We start from the raw sequence: 19111 nt of genomic DNA on the forward strand, positions 1-19111 counted from the left end.
ATGGATTAATTAAAGTATAATGACAAATATTAAAATTACTAGTGTCACCCCATAAAACCACAAAATCAAAACCAAACATATTTTATCCATACAATAAAGGCACTGGGTTCTGTGCATTTACAACCACCTAATCCTTTAAATTAGCCATTACTAAAGAAAAGAAATGCATCAGTTAAATCTAATTTGCCTCCAGGAGCTTTCTGCAGTAGCCCTGTAATTAGAAAGGGGGGATTAGCTGCTGCTCACTGTGGTGCTAAGTCGTTTCTACCATTCTCATTGCACAGTAAGCCATAATGTTGTTGTGATCTTGACACCTAATTACCTTTTCTTTTGTGTGGTCCAGATGAGTGAACGTTACCTACCGCTCTGACTATAATTATGCCATTTGTAGAATTTGAAAAGTACATTGCTGCAAATCTGGCTTTGGCTTAGGTGCCATGAAAACAAACAAACAAAATTGGATTAGTCTCACACAGCAAAGCACTTGATGTCTGCAGAAATCTTTGTGCAATGCAAACAGCATGAGAGGGGCTCAGGTAGTACTTCAAAAGAACTGCCTTTTTGGTCAATTGTTGAGTCACATGTTGCACAAAGGTTTGCAAAAGCAGTTTTTGATATCTATTTTCTCCCGGCCTACCCAAGAAACATGTCATTTTTCCTGGCTAAGAACTCTTTACAGGATTTTCTGTCCAACAGAGAGGAAAGACTGCAATAAAGCCAGGCACAAATCCAATAGCTGCTCCATTTCCAGTGAATAATGGAACAATCTAGCAGACAATGCATGCAGCCACGGGGGTTTTATGACAATAAGTGATCATATTTCATATATTTAAATTTAACAAAATATCCACAGACGACAAAGTGAGTCATTGAATTGGCTTCTGTGAGAAGATTGAAGAAAATTGAACAATTGTTCATATTCTGGTGATCTATTAATGGACTGGAATTGTTTTTTAAAAAAATAGCCAGATATAACAGCTGACCTTTAGAAGGGTTTAAATTCATATGGAGAACAGTTTGACATAGAAGAATAAAATTTCAATGTGAACTCAAATAGTGTCCTTGGTCTTCCTCTGAGAAAAATAAAATTGTTGACAAACCAACAACTAATCTAATTTAGCAAGTTAAAAAAAAGACAAATTAATGTAGGTTGCAACTGCTATTTCCAAAAACTCTAAATAAAACCTAAAAGAGACACAGATTTCATTAATAGTGGCACTTTTTAGTGGCATAGACTTGAATTTGACAGGGAATCTGGGGAGGGAGCTGAAGATCAGTGTGAAGACATGGAGCCCTTCCAATCTCAAATACATGGAAGTTGTTACAAAAGACGAATCATCAACATCAACTGGCCTTATGGTGCTCTGCCTTCCAACACGTGTGAGATTGAATGAATGACCAATAGGGTTTAACATTATGTTGTTTATTGTTCTTCCAGAAGCACATTTATGTGGTCAGACACTGTTGTTGGACAAGAAGGCCTGTACAGTAATTCATTCTTCAGGACTTTGTAGACCACCAAGCTCAAACAAAGATAAAAGAATCATATCAACACTCCAGGGATGTTTTTGATTAGGTATAACACTTTAGTATATTGTAGATATTATTTAAATAAAATAGAATAAAATACAAATATATATAAAAAAAGATTTCAATACTGCCTATTTAATACATGTTAGTGTTGGTTTCATATGTTTCTTGTTGAAATTATGTTTTCTCTGCCTAAATTTGACATTCTGTAATTATGTTTAGTTGTATTAATTTTATTAAATTTTATTTGCATACAACTATATATCTTTTTTGTCTGTTCTGACCTTATTTTCAAATATTAAATAAGGTGTTATGATCAGGTATTTTGTAAAAAGAAATAGCCTTACGAAATATTTCTTTACTCTTACATTAGTAAATTTGGATGAGGAATATACCAGAGCATGTGACTCACTTTGACTTCACGAAGTCCTTGGATTGTCTGGTTGTTAAGGGCTCGTATTTCCAGTGTATTTAAGATCTCCGTTATGATATTAACAGATAAAAGCGGATAAAGGTAATTCCGGTATTGGAGTGGGTATTCCCTGTGGGCTCATGTCTTTTGCGGGGATTTTTTGTGCACTACATCACCGCTTAGAGTGGTAATAAAGGCAACATGAAACCACATAAACTATGTAATCCATCGTTTACTGACCAATCATGTCATCCCAATGACGAACTTCCTGGTTACATTTTCATCATGTAGTTCCCTATCCTCCCCCTTCCTATTCCTCCTCCTCCTCCTCCTCCTCCTCATCCTCCTCCTCCATGAAGTGAAGTCTGTTTGCGCCGCGCAGCTGACAAAAATGACGCGACCACGATTGGATGAAAACAGGTTGGAGTAAAAGAAAAAAGGCAGAGTAAATTATCTGCGAGGACAGCGCAGGCTCACAGCTCAACGTGGCTGAGGCTGATAAACGGACAGCGTCGGTGAATGTTTTTCTACTTTGTGTTGACGCCTACAAGGACATAGGAGCGCAGTCGAGACAGAAAACCAGAGAAAGGAGGTTGTGGATTCAATTGTTTTTAAAAAAATATATATATCTTAATCCGGGAAAGCATTGGGATATCATGGCTTGACCACAGCAGGCTCTTCATCATCCTCCGCCGATAAACTGCAGTGAGAAATAACGACGGCCCTCTCTCTCTTTCTCTCTCTCTCTCTGTCTCTCTCTCTCCCTCTGTCTCTCTCACTTCGTTTCCTTCCACAGATGGAGCTCAGAGCTCTTTAATCCAGCCTCACAGCTCCCTGACAGGCAGCGGAGAACTACTCAGAGGGGTGAGATGTGCAGAGAAGAAAGCGCTTTAGTGATTCATGTTGTAAGAAATTTGACGCTAATGTTGCCACATCGTTGAATTCCTCGTTAGCCGCTGCGTTGCCTCAATATATATATATATATATATATATATATATATATATATATATATATATATATATATATATATATATATATATATATATATATATATATATATATATATGTGTGTGTGTGTGTGTGTGCTCCAGTTCTTCAGTTTCTCTCTTTACTTCTGTTCAACAGGACGCTTTATTCGCACTTGGAGGAATTTATGGGATCACAAGGTAACATTGTTGGATCGATCATGGGTCTGTCCTTTTCGGATGATTCTGTCAGTGCATGCTTTCAGGGTTTGTTTTTCTTTTTTTCCTCTACACATCACAGGCTTTAGTTTCTTTTGTTTATAGCCTGAACATCCTAGCAGCTAATTTGTTGCCATCAGCCTTTATGTTCCCCGAAGCAAATAATTGTTCTTCAAACATTTAAATTGTCCCTCTTTGATGAGCTGCAGACAAATTTCCAGACTTTTCCACTGTTTCTCTCTCAATATCAGCAGATTAAGCAGATATGAATGCAACAAAGCCAGAGAAGTAAATTTGAGCTAAAGCTAAAGTAATCCCCCTAATACATGTGAAAAGCTTCAACCTGGCTTGTGCATCACTGCATCTATCAGTTTAAAGTGCAAAAGTCTGTGAGGAGGACCTAGATTAGGGCCCTAAGCAGAATTCAATGTTGTAACCTACTTGCAGATTTATTATTATTAAACAAATTAGACATGAGGCTTGTTAACATTCTTTTGAACATTTAAGGAGCTATTAATGATGCTTTTCATTTAGCCAACATTTCTGTATTGAACTTTTGTATTGGCGTGATGTAATATTTTAATCTTAATAGTGTTTCCTAGCTTACTAGCAGTAAGCAAAACAAACATAATTACCGGTAACAGAAATAGAGGCTTGAAAACATTAGTTTATACAACTGTAATTAGGCTTTACTGACCCCTGCCCTGCCAGGCTAAGTATCATTTGTAATTTTATTTTAAATAGGTTGTTTTACATACAGTGATAGCACAGAAAGGTTAAGCTAGGTGTATAGTTGACGCACTGAACTGGGCACAAGGGGTCACGCGCCAATCCTGACGTTCCTTCCCCTACACGTTGGCCTTGCGCGCTGTCATGGTGCCTCACCGCCTGCTCAGCTTGCACGTGCTCAATACAAATCTCTAAAAGCGCTATTATAAAGGCTAAGGTATAATTGTGCTTTCAAAAGACTGTGCAGTGTGACTGATGTGAGCGCATATATTTTGTAATCAAAGAATAATGGGTAGTGTGGACGTCTCACACTTGTTCACCTAGCAGGTATTCTGGGATGCGCTTGACTTTCTCTTATATTACTTTTACATGTTACCTCTGTTACATAGCTGGTTTTAAAATCCACTGGCTGATTACGTCTCTAAGATTTAACTATAGTGCAAAAAATATATTTATTCTAATAGCATTTTTTGTGTTTACTCTTATTTAAGATTCTGTAGTTCATGGGCGTCAAACTCATTTTCATTTTGCCATATGTCAAGATCATGGATGTCCTCAGAGAGCCAGTTGAGGCAGAATGTATTGATAAAACTACCCATCAACAAACTGTTGAAAGTATTATTAAATAGCCGTCTCTGAATTCAAGGAGAACGTCTTAAAATTTTAATACTGAACATCTTTTCACACTGATGTAATTTGACACTGTACAGATATAGACTGCTTCGATTGGCCCGGGGGCCATAGTTGTGCTGTAGCTGGATAAAATAACTATCAGCTGATATGTAGATCTTATATAAGATCTATACATCAGGAATAGAGGCTTGAAAAGATATTTATTGCATAATATAAGCAGAAATTCAGGTGTAGTTTTTATTCAACTGGTGAAAGCTTGTAACCTAAAAGCTTCAAAAATTATTATTTTTTTTGTACAGTTTTTTTTTTTTTTTTGTACTGCCACAAATGTTCAACAAAAAAATATGGAATCAATGTTTTGTCTGTTCAGTGGTTAGAATAGATACCAGTTAAATAACTTGTAGCAGCCCCTGTGTTTCAGCAACATTCGCAGTTGTAGCATGTTCACCTTAAGCAGCAGCTTACTTCATTTATCCTTTAAACCGGCTGCGGTCAAGTGAATAAGTTTTATAAGCTGTAATGACTTTTATGTGCTCCTCTGTGCAGTTTCCTCTGATGAGATGAGTGTGCGTGCTGGCCAGGGCAGTGATGAGGTGCTAGTTTCTCAGGCAGTTTGGGATTACCTGGCTGCAGCTGGGCGGCCCTGGCTCATTGACTTCCAGCACAAGCAGGGGATGAGTGCCGGCATCATCAGGCGAGGAGAGAGGGGGGGCTGCTGTGCTGTGCGGCTACAGCCGGTGGAAGGTTCGAGGAGCACCAGATCTGGGATGATGGACGGACCTATCTCCAGCGAGACGCGTAAAGCCTTCATTGACTTATGCCGATGTGCCCGCAAAGAAATGAGCAAACAGGAGGGAGGACCCAAGAGGAAGAGGGCTCTGCTGCCTTGCGTGGGGGTCCTGGATCAGAACGGAGAAGGGAACCTCCAGGCTCCACCTTCCCTGCCGCGGCGCTCCCAGAGACAGCAGCAGAGGTTCAGGAAACCTGCCGATGAGGAGGTGTGTGCCATGCTCCACGAGGCCTCTCTGAGGAAAGACATGGACTCTGGCATTGGGTCCCACAGTGAGGCCGAGGACAGTGGCATTTGCTCAATTTGCATGGGGGACATAGTGGAGAGGACCACCCTGGAGAAATGTGGCCATTCGTTCTGCCGCTCATGTCTGGAACGAGCCTTTAAGGTGAAGCAAGCTTGTCCCGTATGCAGACTGGTTTATGGCCAGCTGGTTGGGAACCAGCCTGCCAATGGTTCAATGATGGTGGAGCGGGACCCGGATATGGAGCTTCCTGGCCATGAGGGCTACGGATGTATCTGCATCATCTACAGCTTCCCTCCTGGAGTACAGACAGTAAGTACCGTCAGGTACGGATAGACATCCTGAGCAATGCAACTTATTCAAAATTATTTATTATTTTTTTGCCCCAATTTTTTTCAGCTCTATGAAATTAGGCTGAATATCTATGCACTCCACACTTTTCAGATTTTTTTTTTTAATCTGTAAAAGATAAAGCAAAACAAGACTCATTCTTTTCATTCACTTCACAATTATGCATTTGTTTTGTCTTTATCTTTCATGTAAAATCCCAACAATATAGACTTTGTGGTTGTAACATGAACAAATTTGAAAGAACTTATCTTGGCAAGACACCGTGCATTAATATTCTCTTGAGTTAGATCTACATCTAGTATATTCAAACAATAGACAGAAAATCCCTAATTAAAAGTTGCAGTCTTCAGTCTTATTGTAACACCTCATGTATAGAAAGAGCTTAAATGACTGAAGATTGCAAACGCAAAAAATATGCATTTATAGTCCTAACATTTTATACGGTGCTGCTGCAAATTAATTTTCAGTACATTTTATTTAAAACAAAAACAAAGTTGTATTTGTGCTCCATTAAATTCATTTTCTCTGACATGACCATGAAACACTGTCAGAAACTAAACACTGAGTTTTCCCTCTGACTTCACTTTCTTCTCCCATTTTTGATCCAAAGCCAAACAACATCTGATGAGGTAGACAGCATTGTTCCCACACTGAAAAATCTGCTTTTGATTTACAGGAAGTGAAACAGGTTTTAAGCTTCCCCATTCAAGATAATGTCTGCAGGTTTACGTCAACATGTAAGCGTGACTGATGTTCACCATGATCCTGGCCTTGTAAATCACCTCTGAGGAAGTGTAAAACCCCCATACCGTGTAACATTTGTTGTTAAGTGAATAAACTTAAAACTACAAAGGAGATGTTATGTTAAATAGGCTTGGAAACAACAAAGTAATCAGCCACTTGCAGATCTTAGTTTTGTGTGAATCTCTCGACTATGAGTTTCACTTTAAGGAGCACTTATTCACATCATCCGTACTATTATCATCATTCTGCTGATCAACATGAAGTTCTTCTCAGATTAGCTGGACACTGGAGGATTGCAGAGTGTTTGAATTGCTACTGCTGCTGTCTGTATTTTGTACCACAGCATTACCTCTCACTTGTTTCATCTCTTCTTTCATCTTCTGACGGCTGTTATGGCAATCAAAATCACTTTCACCTTTTTTGCACTTTGATGCAGCAAACCTCAAACTATTTTGTTTGAATTTTATGTGATAAACCAAAGGAAAGTGGTTTATCCTGGTTTATCCTACTTTTCTGTAACTTTGTGATGTGTCTCTGGTCCAACTCACCTGAATCAAATGGCTGAATCATGTCCTCACAGTGATTCAAGTTTTTCACAGTCCTACTAATGGCCTCATTATTTGAGTCAGTTGTGTTGAAGCAGAGACACATCTAAAAGTTGCAGGACACTGATCCTCGAGGCCTCCATTTGAAGATCCCTAATTTAAATAAAGATCTGTGAAGCACATGTTTGTTTAATGCATAACTAAATCCCAGTATCAGTACAGCTTGTTTGGTCACAAAAAAACCACCAAAAAAATGCTAAAATTTAGGTTCAAGTGAATAACATTATAAAATAAAGTTTAAAGGGTATGAATACTTTTGCCACTCTAGGGGGTTAGATATTTCATGTTGATCCCTTTCAGCTGATCATTGAGGTGTACAGCTCATTGGTAGATCTTTGATTGAAATGGTGACTTAAGATTTTACTCTAGTGGCTGTCTCTTTAAGGCCTGACCATTTAAAACATGGATTGTTTTGCATTTGATTCATGAAATGACTGATTCCATAACAAACGTTCAGCTTTTATTTGACGCTTGCTACTTAGTTGGCATCTTTTAAAATGATGCATGAGGATGTAAAGGGAAAAACACCCCGAACTGATGGTGCAGTTTCACGCAGTTTCTGATTCATTTTACCCACAGCTCGATCACCCAAACCCTGGCGTTCGATACCCAGGAACAGACCGCGTGGCCTACCTCCCTGACAGCCCAGAGGGAAACCGCGTGCTGGGCCTGCTGCGTCGGGCCTTCGAACAGCGCCTTATCTTCACCATTGGTACCTCCATGACTACGGGCCTGCAAAATGTCATCACCTGGAATGACATTCACCACAAGACATCCATATTCGGCGGGCCACCCTGGTACGTATCGGTTGTCTGTTTTTTGGAGAATCCTTGGCAAGGGAGTTCAGCCTATATAGAAAGGCTTCGGTGAAAATGGACAGATTACATGGTACTTTTTGTTGCCAGTTGAGCAAACAAAGGAACTTTAGCCACTTTTCCCTTCTTTTTACAGCTTTGGCTACCCAGACCCCACATACTTGGTGCGCGTGACAGAGGAGCTCCGAGAAAAAGGTATCACCATGAACTGACCACATGAGACCTCCAGGACTTTGTTGGACTTTTCCTTGGACATGTCCTCACTGTGGACCAAGCTGCAGGATTTGCTCTGAGACTGCCTGATGCCTAAAAGATAGCTGAAGATAAAAAAAAAAAAGAAAAAAAGAAAATCACCTCATCAGACACACGTCTATTGCTGCAGAAGAATCCGAATCTTCTCCACTGCTGTTCTACTTTGGTTATTTTTCTCAAGCGTTCAAGTCATTCAGTGCTACATGTGAAAGAGAATACTCTTAAATGCAGTGCAAATCCTCAAACCCTCACTGCTGGCACCAGGCCCAATTTCTGATGCACTTATTTAGGAGCTTGTCAGAATTAATGTTACAAGATGTTATTTAGATAATTTAAGTTTAGTGACATTTAAGTTACATTCTATTAATGTTCATTTCCCTCCTCTGGGAGTACTTTTAAGTCTTAAAAGCACATGTTTGGTTGTGTCTCCCTGAAATGTTTGTTGAACAAGTTTGATTGTTATTAATTACCTATTGTAATGATTGTACTTGGTTCGTACAGCAGAAGAGCACTGCTTTTAGCAACAGATTTACAGTTCTGATGTTATTGCAATCTTAAGCACTCACAGGCACTTTGGTAACTATTATATTTGTTTTAGTGAAGTAGAAGTAATGGAAATCTGCTTCCTCTGAATGAAGGATGCTCAAAGCAAACAGGTTTATGCAGCCATCAGCCATTAGCTGGCAACACGTTCATGTCAGTTGCTCAGAAAACGCTACGCGTGACCTTTATCTCGGGATGTACTTTGATTTTTAAAATAGGAGGAACGTTAAATGATGTCTCATGGCAGCACCTTTCAGCAAGTGTTGGAACTTCCCACTGTGTTTTTTCCTGTTGTCACTCCTGTTCTTTCCAAGATGTCTTCGAGGGGTTCGGCCCATTACCTCACTTAGATAGGAACACACTGGTCCGAATTAGCAGATTTATGACGATGTCAACTTTGAAGGGCATATAGATCACTTGAACCAAATCAGAGGCACAAAAGCTCTTTAAATATCTATGCTTCAGGTCCTTTCAAACTAGGAAATTTCCTATTAGATCACTTTATTCGAAATGAGCTAACTGCTGTAAATCTATCAACGTGTAACAAACGATAGGAGAGTTTAGTGATTGATTTGATTAGAGGTGAGTCACTGATCTCATTTTCTTGTGCCTTCCTTATATTAATTTATGATTAAATAATCAGCCATGATGACTTTGGCGAATGTTGAGGATTTTGAGTGCTTTTGCAGTGCTGTTTGATTGTATAGAAGCCTCCAGTGTCTATCAGACAAACACTCCACAGGATTAAATGTAAAACCTAATCTGGTCCAAAAAATATCACCCCCCCTTCTGTCCAAAACGTTTACCTACAGTAATTTTAGAAATAGATCCTAGTCTTTTAGTGTGAGAGTGCTTGGCAAATCCAGCAGCCTTTATGTTTTTGGTTGAAAATAATTACGGATTTAAATGGTCATAACGGCACATCAAATGCTTTTGTTATGTTCTTGCCCCCTTTGTATTTTAGTTAAGGGACCAATCGATACATTTTTGAGACACAGGATTGTAGTTAATCAAAGCTACTCTGCACACCTTTCTATGCATACTGAACCTGAAGAAGGGGAAAAAGAAGAAGCAGATGGCTGGATTCCATATTTTGCAAATCGAATGTTAAGTAAAACAAAAAATTTGTTCTGCTTTTATAATTGTGTTGATTTGTACTTTGTTGGTATTCAGAATGACGTGGCTACATTTTAATACTTGAATAAAAGTTCTGTTTGGGTTTGTCCACAATGTTCAATGTGGGTCCTGAATAAACGGTATGAATGTTTTATGCTGCCGAGTCCCAAGTAGCTGATGATTCACTGGGAAATATGGCAGCGGAGGTTATTACTTTCTACATTAACAAAGTCACAGATGCATTATTACAAATTTTCTAGGCTTTCTATGACTACAGGTTCCTATAATATTTCAATATCTTACATGTAAATTAGTAATTTTACACACAAAGTATTTAGTGTTTTATGACCAAAGCTGTTAATGCTCTATCCTAGGGTGACCAGACGTCCTCTTTTTCCCGGACATGTCCTACTTTTCAGACCTAAAAAAATGTCCGGGGGGAATTTCAAAATCGTCCGGGATTTTGGTGAACTCCACAGAGTTAATAATGGTGCAAACTGCTAAAGATGGCGGGGAATCTGTGATGCTGTGGGCTTGTTTGTTTTCCAAAGAATCTGAGTATCTTATATTAGAGAACATGGCATTATTACATCTGAAATATCAGGTGATTTTGAATTAAATGGGGTGATGTTGTAGCAGGACAATAATAAAACCTAAGTGCTGTCCAGTTGGTAGAATGAAATTCATAAAGTAGAGGGAAGTAGTTACCTCTTAAAGAGCCCAAGGTCAGATTTTCATAGGCATGTTCTTTAAGAATAAAACCTTGTTAATTTTTTTTGTTTATTTACGTTATAGAAAACAGAATAACACAACAAAGCTGGTGCGAAACGCACAAATGTGTAAATCTGAAGTAAAACGTGAATGATTTAAATGTCAACAGAATGCAGGCTTTACTTTACCAGCTTTCATCGAAGCTGTTAAAACATAACCTGGCCAGGACAAATAATAATAAAACGACATACAACCAATCAGAGATGAGTTGTTTACCACTTCCTGGCACATGGGATGTTTCTCATCCAGTAGAGATGAACTAGACGCCCTTTTCCCTTCGTCACAGGTCTGAAGTATCCAACCCCTAAGGAGTCAGACCCAGAGAGGAAGCAGAAGGCTGCTAAATGTCTGACATTTCGTGGAAATCATGGAAAACCCGGCAAACAACAGCAAGCACGCTGATAGCACGGGAGACTGCGCCATCTGCTTGGAGAGGATTCAGAGGAAGAAAACGCTTAAGTGTCAGCACTCTTTCTGCTCGGAGTGCATCGACTCAGTTTTCAGACTGAAGCCCGCATGTCCGATATGCAACACATTCTACGGAGTGTACACGGGGACCCAGCCGCAGGGCACGATGACGGTGACCCACAGCTTTCTGAAGCTACCGGGCTTCGAGAACTGCGGCTCAATAGTTATCCAGTACAATTTCCCAGGGGGGATACAAGGGGTGAGTCTGGCAGCTTCCTCACGCTGCTGCTATGTTGTTACTTGTTTGAAACTTAATTATCCAACAGGGGGTGCTGTGTTTCCTTCTTTAATTACAGGAGGGAAGATCCTTTTAAGGTATCCGAGTAAACTCTTCAGATTGACGTCATTACGTTGTTGAAAACAGAGTGTGGACGTCATGATGTGAAAAGAACCGTCCTTTCTGCTTGATTTAACATCAATACAGTGTAGAGCTGATCTGTTGATTATTTTTTTTGGACTAACCGATTAATAATTGACAGTAAAAGCTGATAAATAAGTGGATGTACCATTAGTTGTTGAAACCATTTTTAAACTGTATGCTTCTGGGATAAAGTTGGAGAGCAACGATGTCAAATGTATTGTTTACTAATGTGCACAATGCATTGTGGCAACCCATAAAGAATGTCTTTTATACATGGCAACAGTAGATGTCAACATGATAACAAGACTGTGGAAAAGCTGTTTTTATCAAAGTACCTGTATTCATGCAGACTGAGCATTTACCTTTATCAAGCCATTTATTTAACTCATGAGCTTTTTTCAATCATTTTCCAGTCAGGCAATATTAATCAATGCAAAACAAAAAACGAGAAACTTTGCAGCCAAATTGCTCAACGTTCTGCATATTAAGTAATTAGTAATATGCTAAGTAATTGTTAGTAAGAGGAAAGGTTCAGGTATTCTTTGTGTAAAGGCCAGTGCTGTACACTGTTAAACATAGATGACCTTCAAGCACTCTGGCAGCACACCATGAAAAACTGGGATCAATGTGGCTACATTTACTCAAGAGCATTTAGGAAGATGATTCAGTCTACTGCACCAGAAATGTAACCTGAAACTGGATAATGTGAAAGGTACCAGTATATCAACTCTGCACCAAGATGCAATGCAGTGATTAATAACAAATATTGTTATTGTTAAAAAAACACAAGATTTCTTCTGTTACTTTGAAATGCTGTTGAAGAAATGTGCAGTTGATGAATTTTTCAGAAAAGTGAAAATGTTTTGGGGGTTTTTTGTCATTGGTGGTGAATATATTATAAAACAAACATTCAATGCAAATGTAAAAATCTGATTTATAATTTGTGGCAGTTTGTTACCAGAAAAAAAAATCCCTTCCCTTAACACCAAATTAATTATTGTTTATAAAACGTAAGCTCTTTTGAAATACTGCTTATCTGCTTAGACACAGGCAATTTACAGTTGGTAAATTTTGCAAAAGTAAAAATGAAATGTTTACTTCATGGCACGGGGTTACCAGAAAACGCACTCATCTCTCAGCAACAAATTAACAACAATTATTGTTATTGTTCAAAACTGCAAGGCATTTCAATGCTCTATGCTCTGTAATGGCAGGCTTCAGTAATGCTTGTTACTAATTAGTTCATGACTAATAATGAGATTTCAGAACTGATGTCTAATTTCATTGGAGAGAACATCAAAGCAATCATGGCTCAGAAAGTTCCAAATTGGCAAAATTAATGTTTGTTTTTTTGTATTTTTATGATGAAACGTTTTGGTGCTCAGCTAAAACAAGGTTGTCTTTTTTCCAGGCTGAGCACCCAAATCCCGGTGTGAGGTACAGCAGCACCTCTCGTACTGCCTACTTGCCAGATTGTGCAGAGGGACAGAAGGTCTTGAGGCTGCTAAGGAAAGCATTCAACAGAAGACTTACTTTTACCGTCGGACGATCGGCCACCACAGGCCTCAACAATGTCATTACCTGGAACGACATTCACCACAAGACCAGCATAAATGGCGGTCCAGAGAGGTAGGCGATCCATTTTTTTTGGTTGACATCTGAAACAATTCCATTATGAAATGATCATACTAGAATCACATTGAATAAAAAAACAACAACCTAAAAATCAGTATAAATAGGAGAACTGTCTCTTGATATGAAAATCTATTTCCAAAAGACTGCAGTTATTCTTTCCTCAGGAAAGCGTCATTTCAATGCTTTGTCCAGGCTCGACAACGATGCCTGGTATCCTTCTCTCATTAGAAAAGCACAAAAGTTATTTCAAAACAGAGAGGTGCTTGAAGTCAGTCTTCTTTGTCTTTGTGTTTTGTAAGGTAGCTTAGAAAATTTCTAAAGTCTGAAAGCTTCCTTTTTGCAGAAGTGTCATAAAGGCTGTTCTTAGACTCTTCTTAAGAGTTTTTGGCCACTGGACAATTGATAATCCAGCATTTAACAGAGGTAATAACAAATTAGTGGCAAAGAGCTTCTTAAAAAGACAAGACTTGTTTCTAAAACATAGATGAAGGACTGCAAAGACCTATCTTGCTGCGCTGTTATTTCCTGTCTACAAAAAGTTAAAAAACATCACACGCAAATCAACTTGAGTCTTAAATTATACATCTCCTTAGGCCTCCAACTCTCATAAACCCTCATTTTCTGCTTTGCTTAGCAAGCTTGGTCCCACTTCAGGGTCTTTTTTAATGCACTCCACTATTTTTATCTAACTGGTTATTTATTTATGTTGCTGCCTACTTTTTCAAACGTATTTCTATAGTTGTGTATCATGCTTTGCACAGTCTGTGTGAGCACCAAACCAGTCTTAATTCATTAATTCTTAGTATCACATCGGCACCAGATTGCTTGACTCCACATTATTAACTCAACTGAAACACTTGCTGTCATTATGGCTTTTCATCAAAACTGCTTCATAATTAAGGATACTGCTGCTACTTAGATTTACCCAGATCAGGGGCGCTGCCAGGAAACTTGGGCCCCATGACAAAAAATTTAATTGGACCCCCCTGCTGTTACAATTTCTTGAGTCTATTTGACCCATAAAAAGCGGCACAATTTTAAAGGCATGCAACTCCTTGTTTTTTTGTCATGACAGTTTGTTATGAGACAGGTAATCTGTGAAAAGATGACTCTCCTGTACCTCCTCCCTAACCTACCACTGACGGCTACAGATTGTGATCGACAGCGCAAAAACCCACCTCATGTCTCTGATTGGTTGTTTCCAGAGAGCACTGGGAGAAGGCAGAGGAATTAAATTATTGTCAGATAATCTCTCAACATATTGACATACTTAACAAATATGTACTTTTTGTTCATAAAAGTTAAATACTGCAGCTTTAATTTCACTGAGGGGGGGACGGGTCAGGAGGGATGTGGCAACAGATATCTATAATCTAAATGCAAGCTAAGGCAGGACTATCTGGACTGACAAGAGGCTGTTTTTTTAAAATAATTTTATAAATATTGTTTGAATTTCTGTCACTAATAAATATATTGTTTTGTTGTGTAATGGTAAAAAGAGCAGTGAGACAGGAAAAATCTACATAGACTCCCTGGAATGATGCTGACTAGCTTGTCACTGAACACAGTATTGCTCACTGTTTTCACTGGGACAGAGAGGAGGGATTATTCTGATATGGTGGTTAGAGCTGCTGCTGACTGACTCATCTGTTGTTAAGTGTGGTAAAAGGTGCAGGGACAACTTAAATATATGATTAAGTTGGAAGATTTTTTTTTCCTTCATTCTTTAATGCTAGTGAAATGGAGACATGGCCTGCGACAGACTGGCGACCTGTCCAGGGTAAACCCGCCTCTCGCCCGGAACGTAGCTGGAGATTGGCATCAACAACCCTCCCTTCTCCATTAGGGACAAGGGTGAACAGAAAATGGATGAATGGATGGATGAAATGGAGGCAAATAGTCTGTAGCTAAGCTAACTATGCTATGCTAAATGGTTGCAGCTAATCTCACAAAGTGAACCCCCCTCTCTTGGAGAAAAAACTGACACTCTTGTCCTTTTTCTCCTTTTGAAAATCTGACTTTATTATTTTTCATAGCAGCATAGAAACCGCCACAGTTGTTCTTGTCTTGTACTGTCTGCTGCTGAACACCATTGCTTTTTCATGTAGATTGGGGGAGCAAAAGGGGTTCAGTGTAAATTTGGATGTGTGCATTTTGGTCTGGGTGTAGCAACATTTATTTTTTACTGATAAAAACAATTTGAAAAACATGATATTATTAATTTTGTAATTGACAAGGCCCCAATTTTGTTTTCTATTTCTATGAAGAAAAAAACAAAACTAATTTGTGAGTCCCAATGCTTGACCACACCTCAACAAGAAAGCCGGGTTTTCCAGGTTCACCAGGAAAACTAGGATTACCTTAGTTATTTGGGCTGTTTTATAGGCAACACTGGCTGCTCGAGGTAAAGAATAAAACAATGAAGTTCAGATTATTTATGTTGCATTAACTGTTGGATGGTTTTGCAGCAGTCCTAGAACTCACAAAACCAATGAGATCTTTTTCTCTGCTCTCTTTCTTTTACAGTTTTGGTTATCCAGATCCAGCGTACCTGTTCAGGGTTCAAGAGGAGCTTCGCCTTAAAGGTGTAACAGAGGATGACTGATTGTTCGAAAACATTTTTTAGACAGAGTTAGTGCTGCTCTTAATAAAGTTCCCAGTTGCAAATCTGCACTTTTCAACAGTAATGTTCACCACGGATACTTGAAGATATGTTTTTGTTTTTTTGTATAGGACCTAGGCTAAACTGAGGGAGAAGTTTAGCTTTTCCAAAGACTTTTTCTGCTTTATTCCTGTTATGTAGCTGATTTACTTTAAGCCAATAAGCAAAGTGAGTTTGGTATTGATTTCATTAGTGTACACAGCACCGTTCACATTTTTTAGTAGTCTTGGTAAAAAAGTGTGGAAAGTAGAAAAACTAAGTTAATCTTTTGTCACCTTATTCTGATCACACACTGAAAAACATCCTGTTTACCTCACTGAGTTCGAAGTGTTTCAAGCATCATTCAGGATGTAGTGGAAAAGAGGCTTTCCTGGAACCTATGCCTTGGTGGAATTGCATGTATCCATTTTGAAGAGTGACTAGGAGAAATGGACTTGCATTTATTTACCTGTTTATTTATAACTCCAACAAGCAGGAAAATGTGGATTAGACTTTGAACAATACAAAAAAGTAAAATAGTCATTCAAAAAAGCAAAAATACACTTAGGAGTTGAACATAATTTTTAGGTGAAGGTTGAATTTTTTTTGTGGCAGAGGGGAATTAAAGATTAGTTTATTTAAAGGACTTTAACACATTTCTTTTTTCTTTTTCTTTCTTCAGGGATGCCATTAAAATTAGAGTGTTATGTTTGTAACAATTTATTTGCACTGGATGGAAACATAATATGATTGAAAAGTGAATGTTTTCTAGGGTCAATGGCAGAGTCAGATAAATGATCCTGTATATTATTTTGTTGACAATCAGTCCTGTTTATTGAAAATGCTTAAAATATTTTGTAATTTTTGTTCTTTTCCAGCTTCCTTCTTTAAAAAAAAGCGTGAAAACATGCAAACATTTTTTGTGAAAATATATTTGAACATAACATTTCCCATAAAATATATTTAACTAAATTTAAATTTTATTTTTAAATAGGTGTACCAAAAAACCCCTAAAGAATGACCGTGCCTGGCTAACAACTAATTAAAGTAAATTACATTGGGTTTTTTTTTAAGTAGGTTTATTAGCCTTTCTACAAAAACAGAATTTTGTGTAATATTTTTTATTTTTGCAATAATGCACCTTAATTGATTTCGTGCCTTATGCAGTATCAGATAAGTTTGTGCCTTAAGAACAATGAGTGAAATATGATTTTATGCCCTGACGTCACCTCGCTTGTACACTAGATGGCGGTGTTCTCCTAGTAGAAGGACTGTTACATTTCGTCGTCATTCTGTTCCCAGCTTTCTCTCTCCCCTCAAAGTTTCCGACCTGATGTGTTTGGGTCAGTTTTCACTGCAACAGTTAGAGAGGAGGTTGCTTTGTCTTTCGCTAAAATTTGATGTTATATTTTGGAGGAAAGTGTACTGCTGTGTGGTGATGACTAAAAGCTGAAAGGGAAGTTGTTCTTTGTTAATTGTGTGAAGACCGACCAAATCAATGCTGGACCAAATATATCCTATTTAAAACTCGCTCTGAATGTTTTGGTCTAGCATTACAATGCATGGCATACTAAGCTGATTTTTCACTGTGTTTCAGTGTGTTTTTTACCACGATTTTATGGGATAGACCAATGCAAACTAGCACATTGGTCTATCTCATAATGATTGATGGTTTAAAGCATTTTTCCCCCCACAAAAACAAATTTGGAAAGAATAGTATAACATTCAACTTTTCCCTTACATGTTTGGTGTTTCTTGGTCTTTATGATTGTTTTTGTTCCCTAACAAACCTCTGAGGCCTTCAAATCAGCTGGATTGATATAGAGGTTAATTTACACAGCACTATTGTGTAAACTATAGTTTGGTAAATTTACACATTTACTATTGTGTAAATGCTTTCTGAAGTGACTTCAGATTTTGCTCACTTTTATTTAGGGATATCAGAATGAATCCAGCTGAATAAAAATGCACACTGCAGTTTGAAGATTTTATTCAGCTTTTTTCAACTCCTCATACATGATCCTCTCCTCCCTCACTCTCGTTTGTGTCTGTAATGTGACAAAATGTAAACAAAACAAAAAAAAATTAAATTTTGGTTTTGGTCCAAAAAGAAAAGAATAGTCAGGAAGCACGTTTAACTTTTATTTAGTTCGAAAGTGTGCACATGTGATGCAACAGTCAGATAGTGGACTGTTTTCCACTCTGACGTCAGTGTCTGGGGGCATTTCTGTGGCCTGTAGGATCTCAGGGCATCTGCTAACCTCTAATCAGAGTAGGACCCATCTGCCACCCCACCCTGTGTTCCCCCTCTTTCTGCAGTATTTCATCAGTAATATTCATCCATATGTCATCATCTGTCCATTCATTAAAAATAACAATAAAAAAGGTTTATTTGAATTGTTTTTTTTTTTGTTTTTTTTTTAAGTTCTGCAACATTTTGGTTCTCTAAAGTAGAAAGATCGGCTCATAATGCAACTTACATTTTAATAGTAATCCTAGAAACCCTAAACGCTCTGAGTAGTAAGGCAGGATTGTGTGTGATATAAAGCAGAATCTAGTGAAAGTAGCACAAAGTAGAAGCATGTCTGAAATTACTTCTGTTTCATTGAATCTAACCTAGATTTACACATGAAATACTTCATCTGAATTTGTCTGGTTTGTTACTATATGAGGATGTCTCTCTGGGGTTAAAGCACAAATGCTTTTTGTTCTTGCTAAAAATTCAAACAGAGAAAGGTTGATTTTGTGTGTGTGTGTGTGTGTGTTCTTTTTATTTTATTAGATAAGTTTTTTTGTGTGAAATTTTGTCTCAGATTTTCCGCCATATATTCTTCTGCACGTAGGCTCAAAAGTTCAGTTCTGGTCTCATCTGTGCAGAGCAACATCTTCCATAAGTATTCTGTATCCACTATGTTTGGGAAAAACTACAGAGGGGATTTTTTTCCAGACTTTTTTTTCAACCGTTTTGCTGCCTTAAGGACCAGATCTGTGGAGAGCATGAATAATAGTTGGAAACAGATTTTTCCTCCTGAGCTGTGGATCTCTGCAGGTCCTCCAGAGTTACCATGGAGGACCTGGAGAGGTCCTCCATGGTAACTCTGATTAATCGTAGTCTTTTTTTATTACCAGATAATTGATTGAACAAGGCTCTTTCAGATGTTTAAAGCATTGGATTGTATTATAAAATTGTTCCTTGCTTTAAAGGTCTACACAACAGCTTATGTTGCATATTACTGACATGTTTTGTGTTTATTGAATATTGTATTTTGCTTTTCTGCTTTAAAGC

At 38.1% G+C, this 19111-nt stretch overlaps 2 protein-coding genes across 3 annotated transcripts; both read left to right on the forward strand.

Moving 5' to 3' along the window:
* Positions 1-2296: 2296 nt before the first annotated feature.
* Positions 2297-10058, forward strand: dtx3 (deltex E3 ubiquitin ligase 3). 2 transcript variants are annotated; one of them, XM_044127966.1, is made up of 6 exons: positions 2297-2534; positions 2739-2806; positions 3069-3175; positions 5036-5835; positions 7803-8020; positions 8175-10058. In XM_044127966.1, the coding sequence occupies exons 3-6, from the start codon at positions 3097-3099 to the stop codon at positions 8248-8250; spliced, it is 1173 nt and encodes a 390-aa protein (XP_043983901.1). In that variant the 5' UTR covers positions 2297-2534; positions 2739-2806; positions 3069-3096; the 3' UTR covers positions 8251-10058. The 2 variants fall into 2 exon arrangements, with proteins under 2 accessions (XP_043983901.1, XP_043983910.1); XM_044127975.1 differs by having other exon boundaries at positions 3069-3109; positions 8175-8389.
* Positions 10059-11000: 942 nt separating this feature from the next.
* On the forward strand, positions 11001-18755 carry LOC122837557 (probable E3 ubiquitin-protein ligase DTX3). The gene is made up of 3 exons (XM_044127989.1): positions 11001-11387; positions 12961-13178; positions 15711-18755. Exons 1-3 carry the CDS (start codon positions 11088-11090, stop codon positions 15787-15789), a joined length of 597 nt encoding a protein of 198 aa, XP_043983924.1. The 5' UTR covers positions 11001-11087; the 3' UTR covers positions 15790-18755.
* The last annotated feature ends 356 nt before the right edge of the window (positions 18756-19111 follow it).

The sequence above is a fragment of the Gambusia affinis genome, linkage group LG01 (genome assembly GCF_019740435.1).
Source record: "Gambusia affinis linkage group LG01, SWU_Gaff_1.0, whole genome shotgun sequence".
In the NCBI taxonomy this organism is placed as follows: Eukaryota; Metazoa; Chordata; class Actinopteri; order Cyprinodontiformes; family Poeciliidae; genus Gambusia; species Gambusia affinis.

What these genes read in the sequence shown, in the direction of transcription:
- dtx3 (XM_044127966.1), top strand. Translation starts at nt 3,097, where the DNA reads ATGGGATCACAAGGTAACATTGTTGGATCGATCATGGGTCTGTCCTTT. An exon ending in TGTCAGTGCATGCTTTCAGG is followed by an intron (nt 3,176 to 5,035) that starts GTTTGTTTTTCT and finishes TCCTCTGTGCAG; the next exon opens with TTTCCTCTGATGAGATGAGT. An exon ending in TCCCTCCTGGAGTACAGACA is followed by an intron (nt 5,836 to 7,802) that starts GTAAGTACCGTC and finishes TTTTACCCACAG; the next exon opens with CTCGATCACCCAAACCCTGG.
- LOC122837557 (XM_044127989.1), top strand. Translation starts at nt 11,088, where the DNA reads ATGGAAAACCCGGCAAACAACAGCAAGCACGCTGATAGCACGGGAGAC. An exon ending in TCCCAGGGGGGATACAAGGG is followed by an intron (nt 11,388 to 12,960) that starts GTGAGTCTGGCA and finishes TCTTTTTTCCAG; the next exon opens with GCTGAGCACCCAAATCCCGG. An exon ending in ATAAATGGCGGTCCAGAGAG is followed by an intron (nt 13,179 to 15,710) that starts GTAGGCGATCCA and finishes TTTCTTTTACAG; the next exon opens with TTTTGGTTATCCAGATCCAG.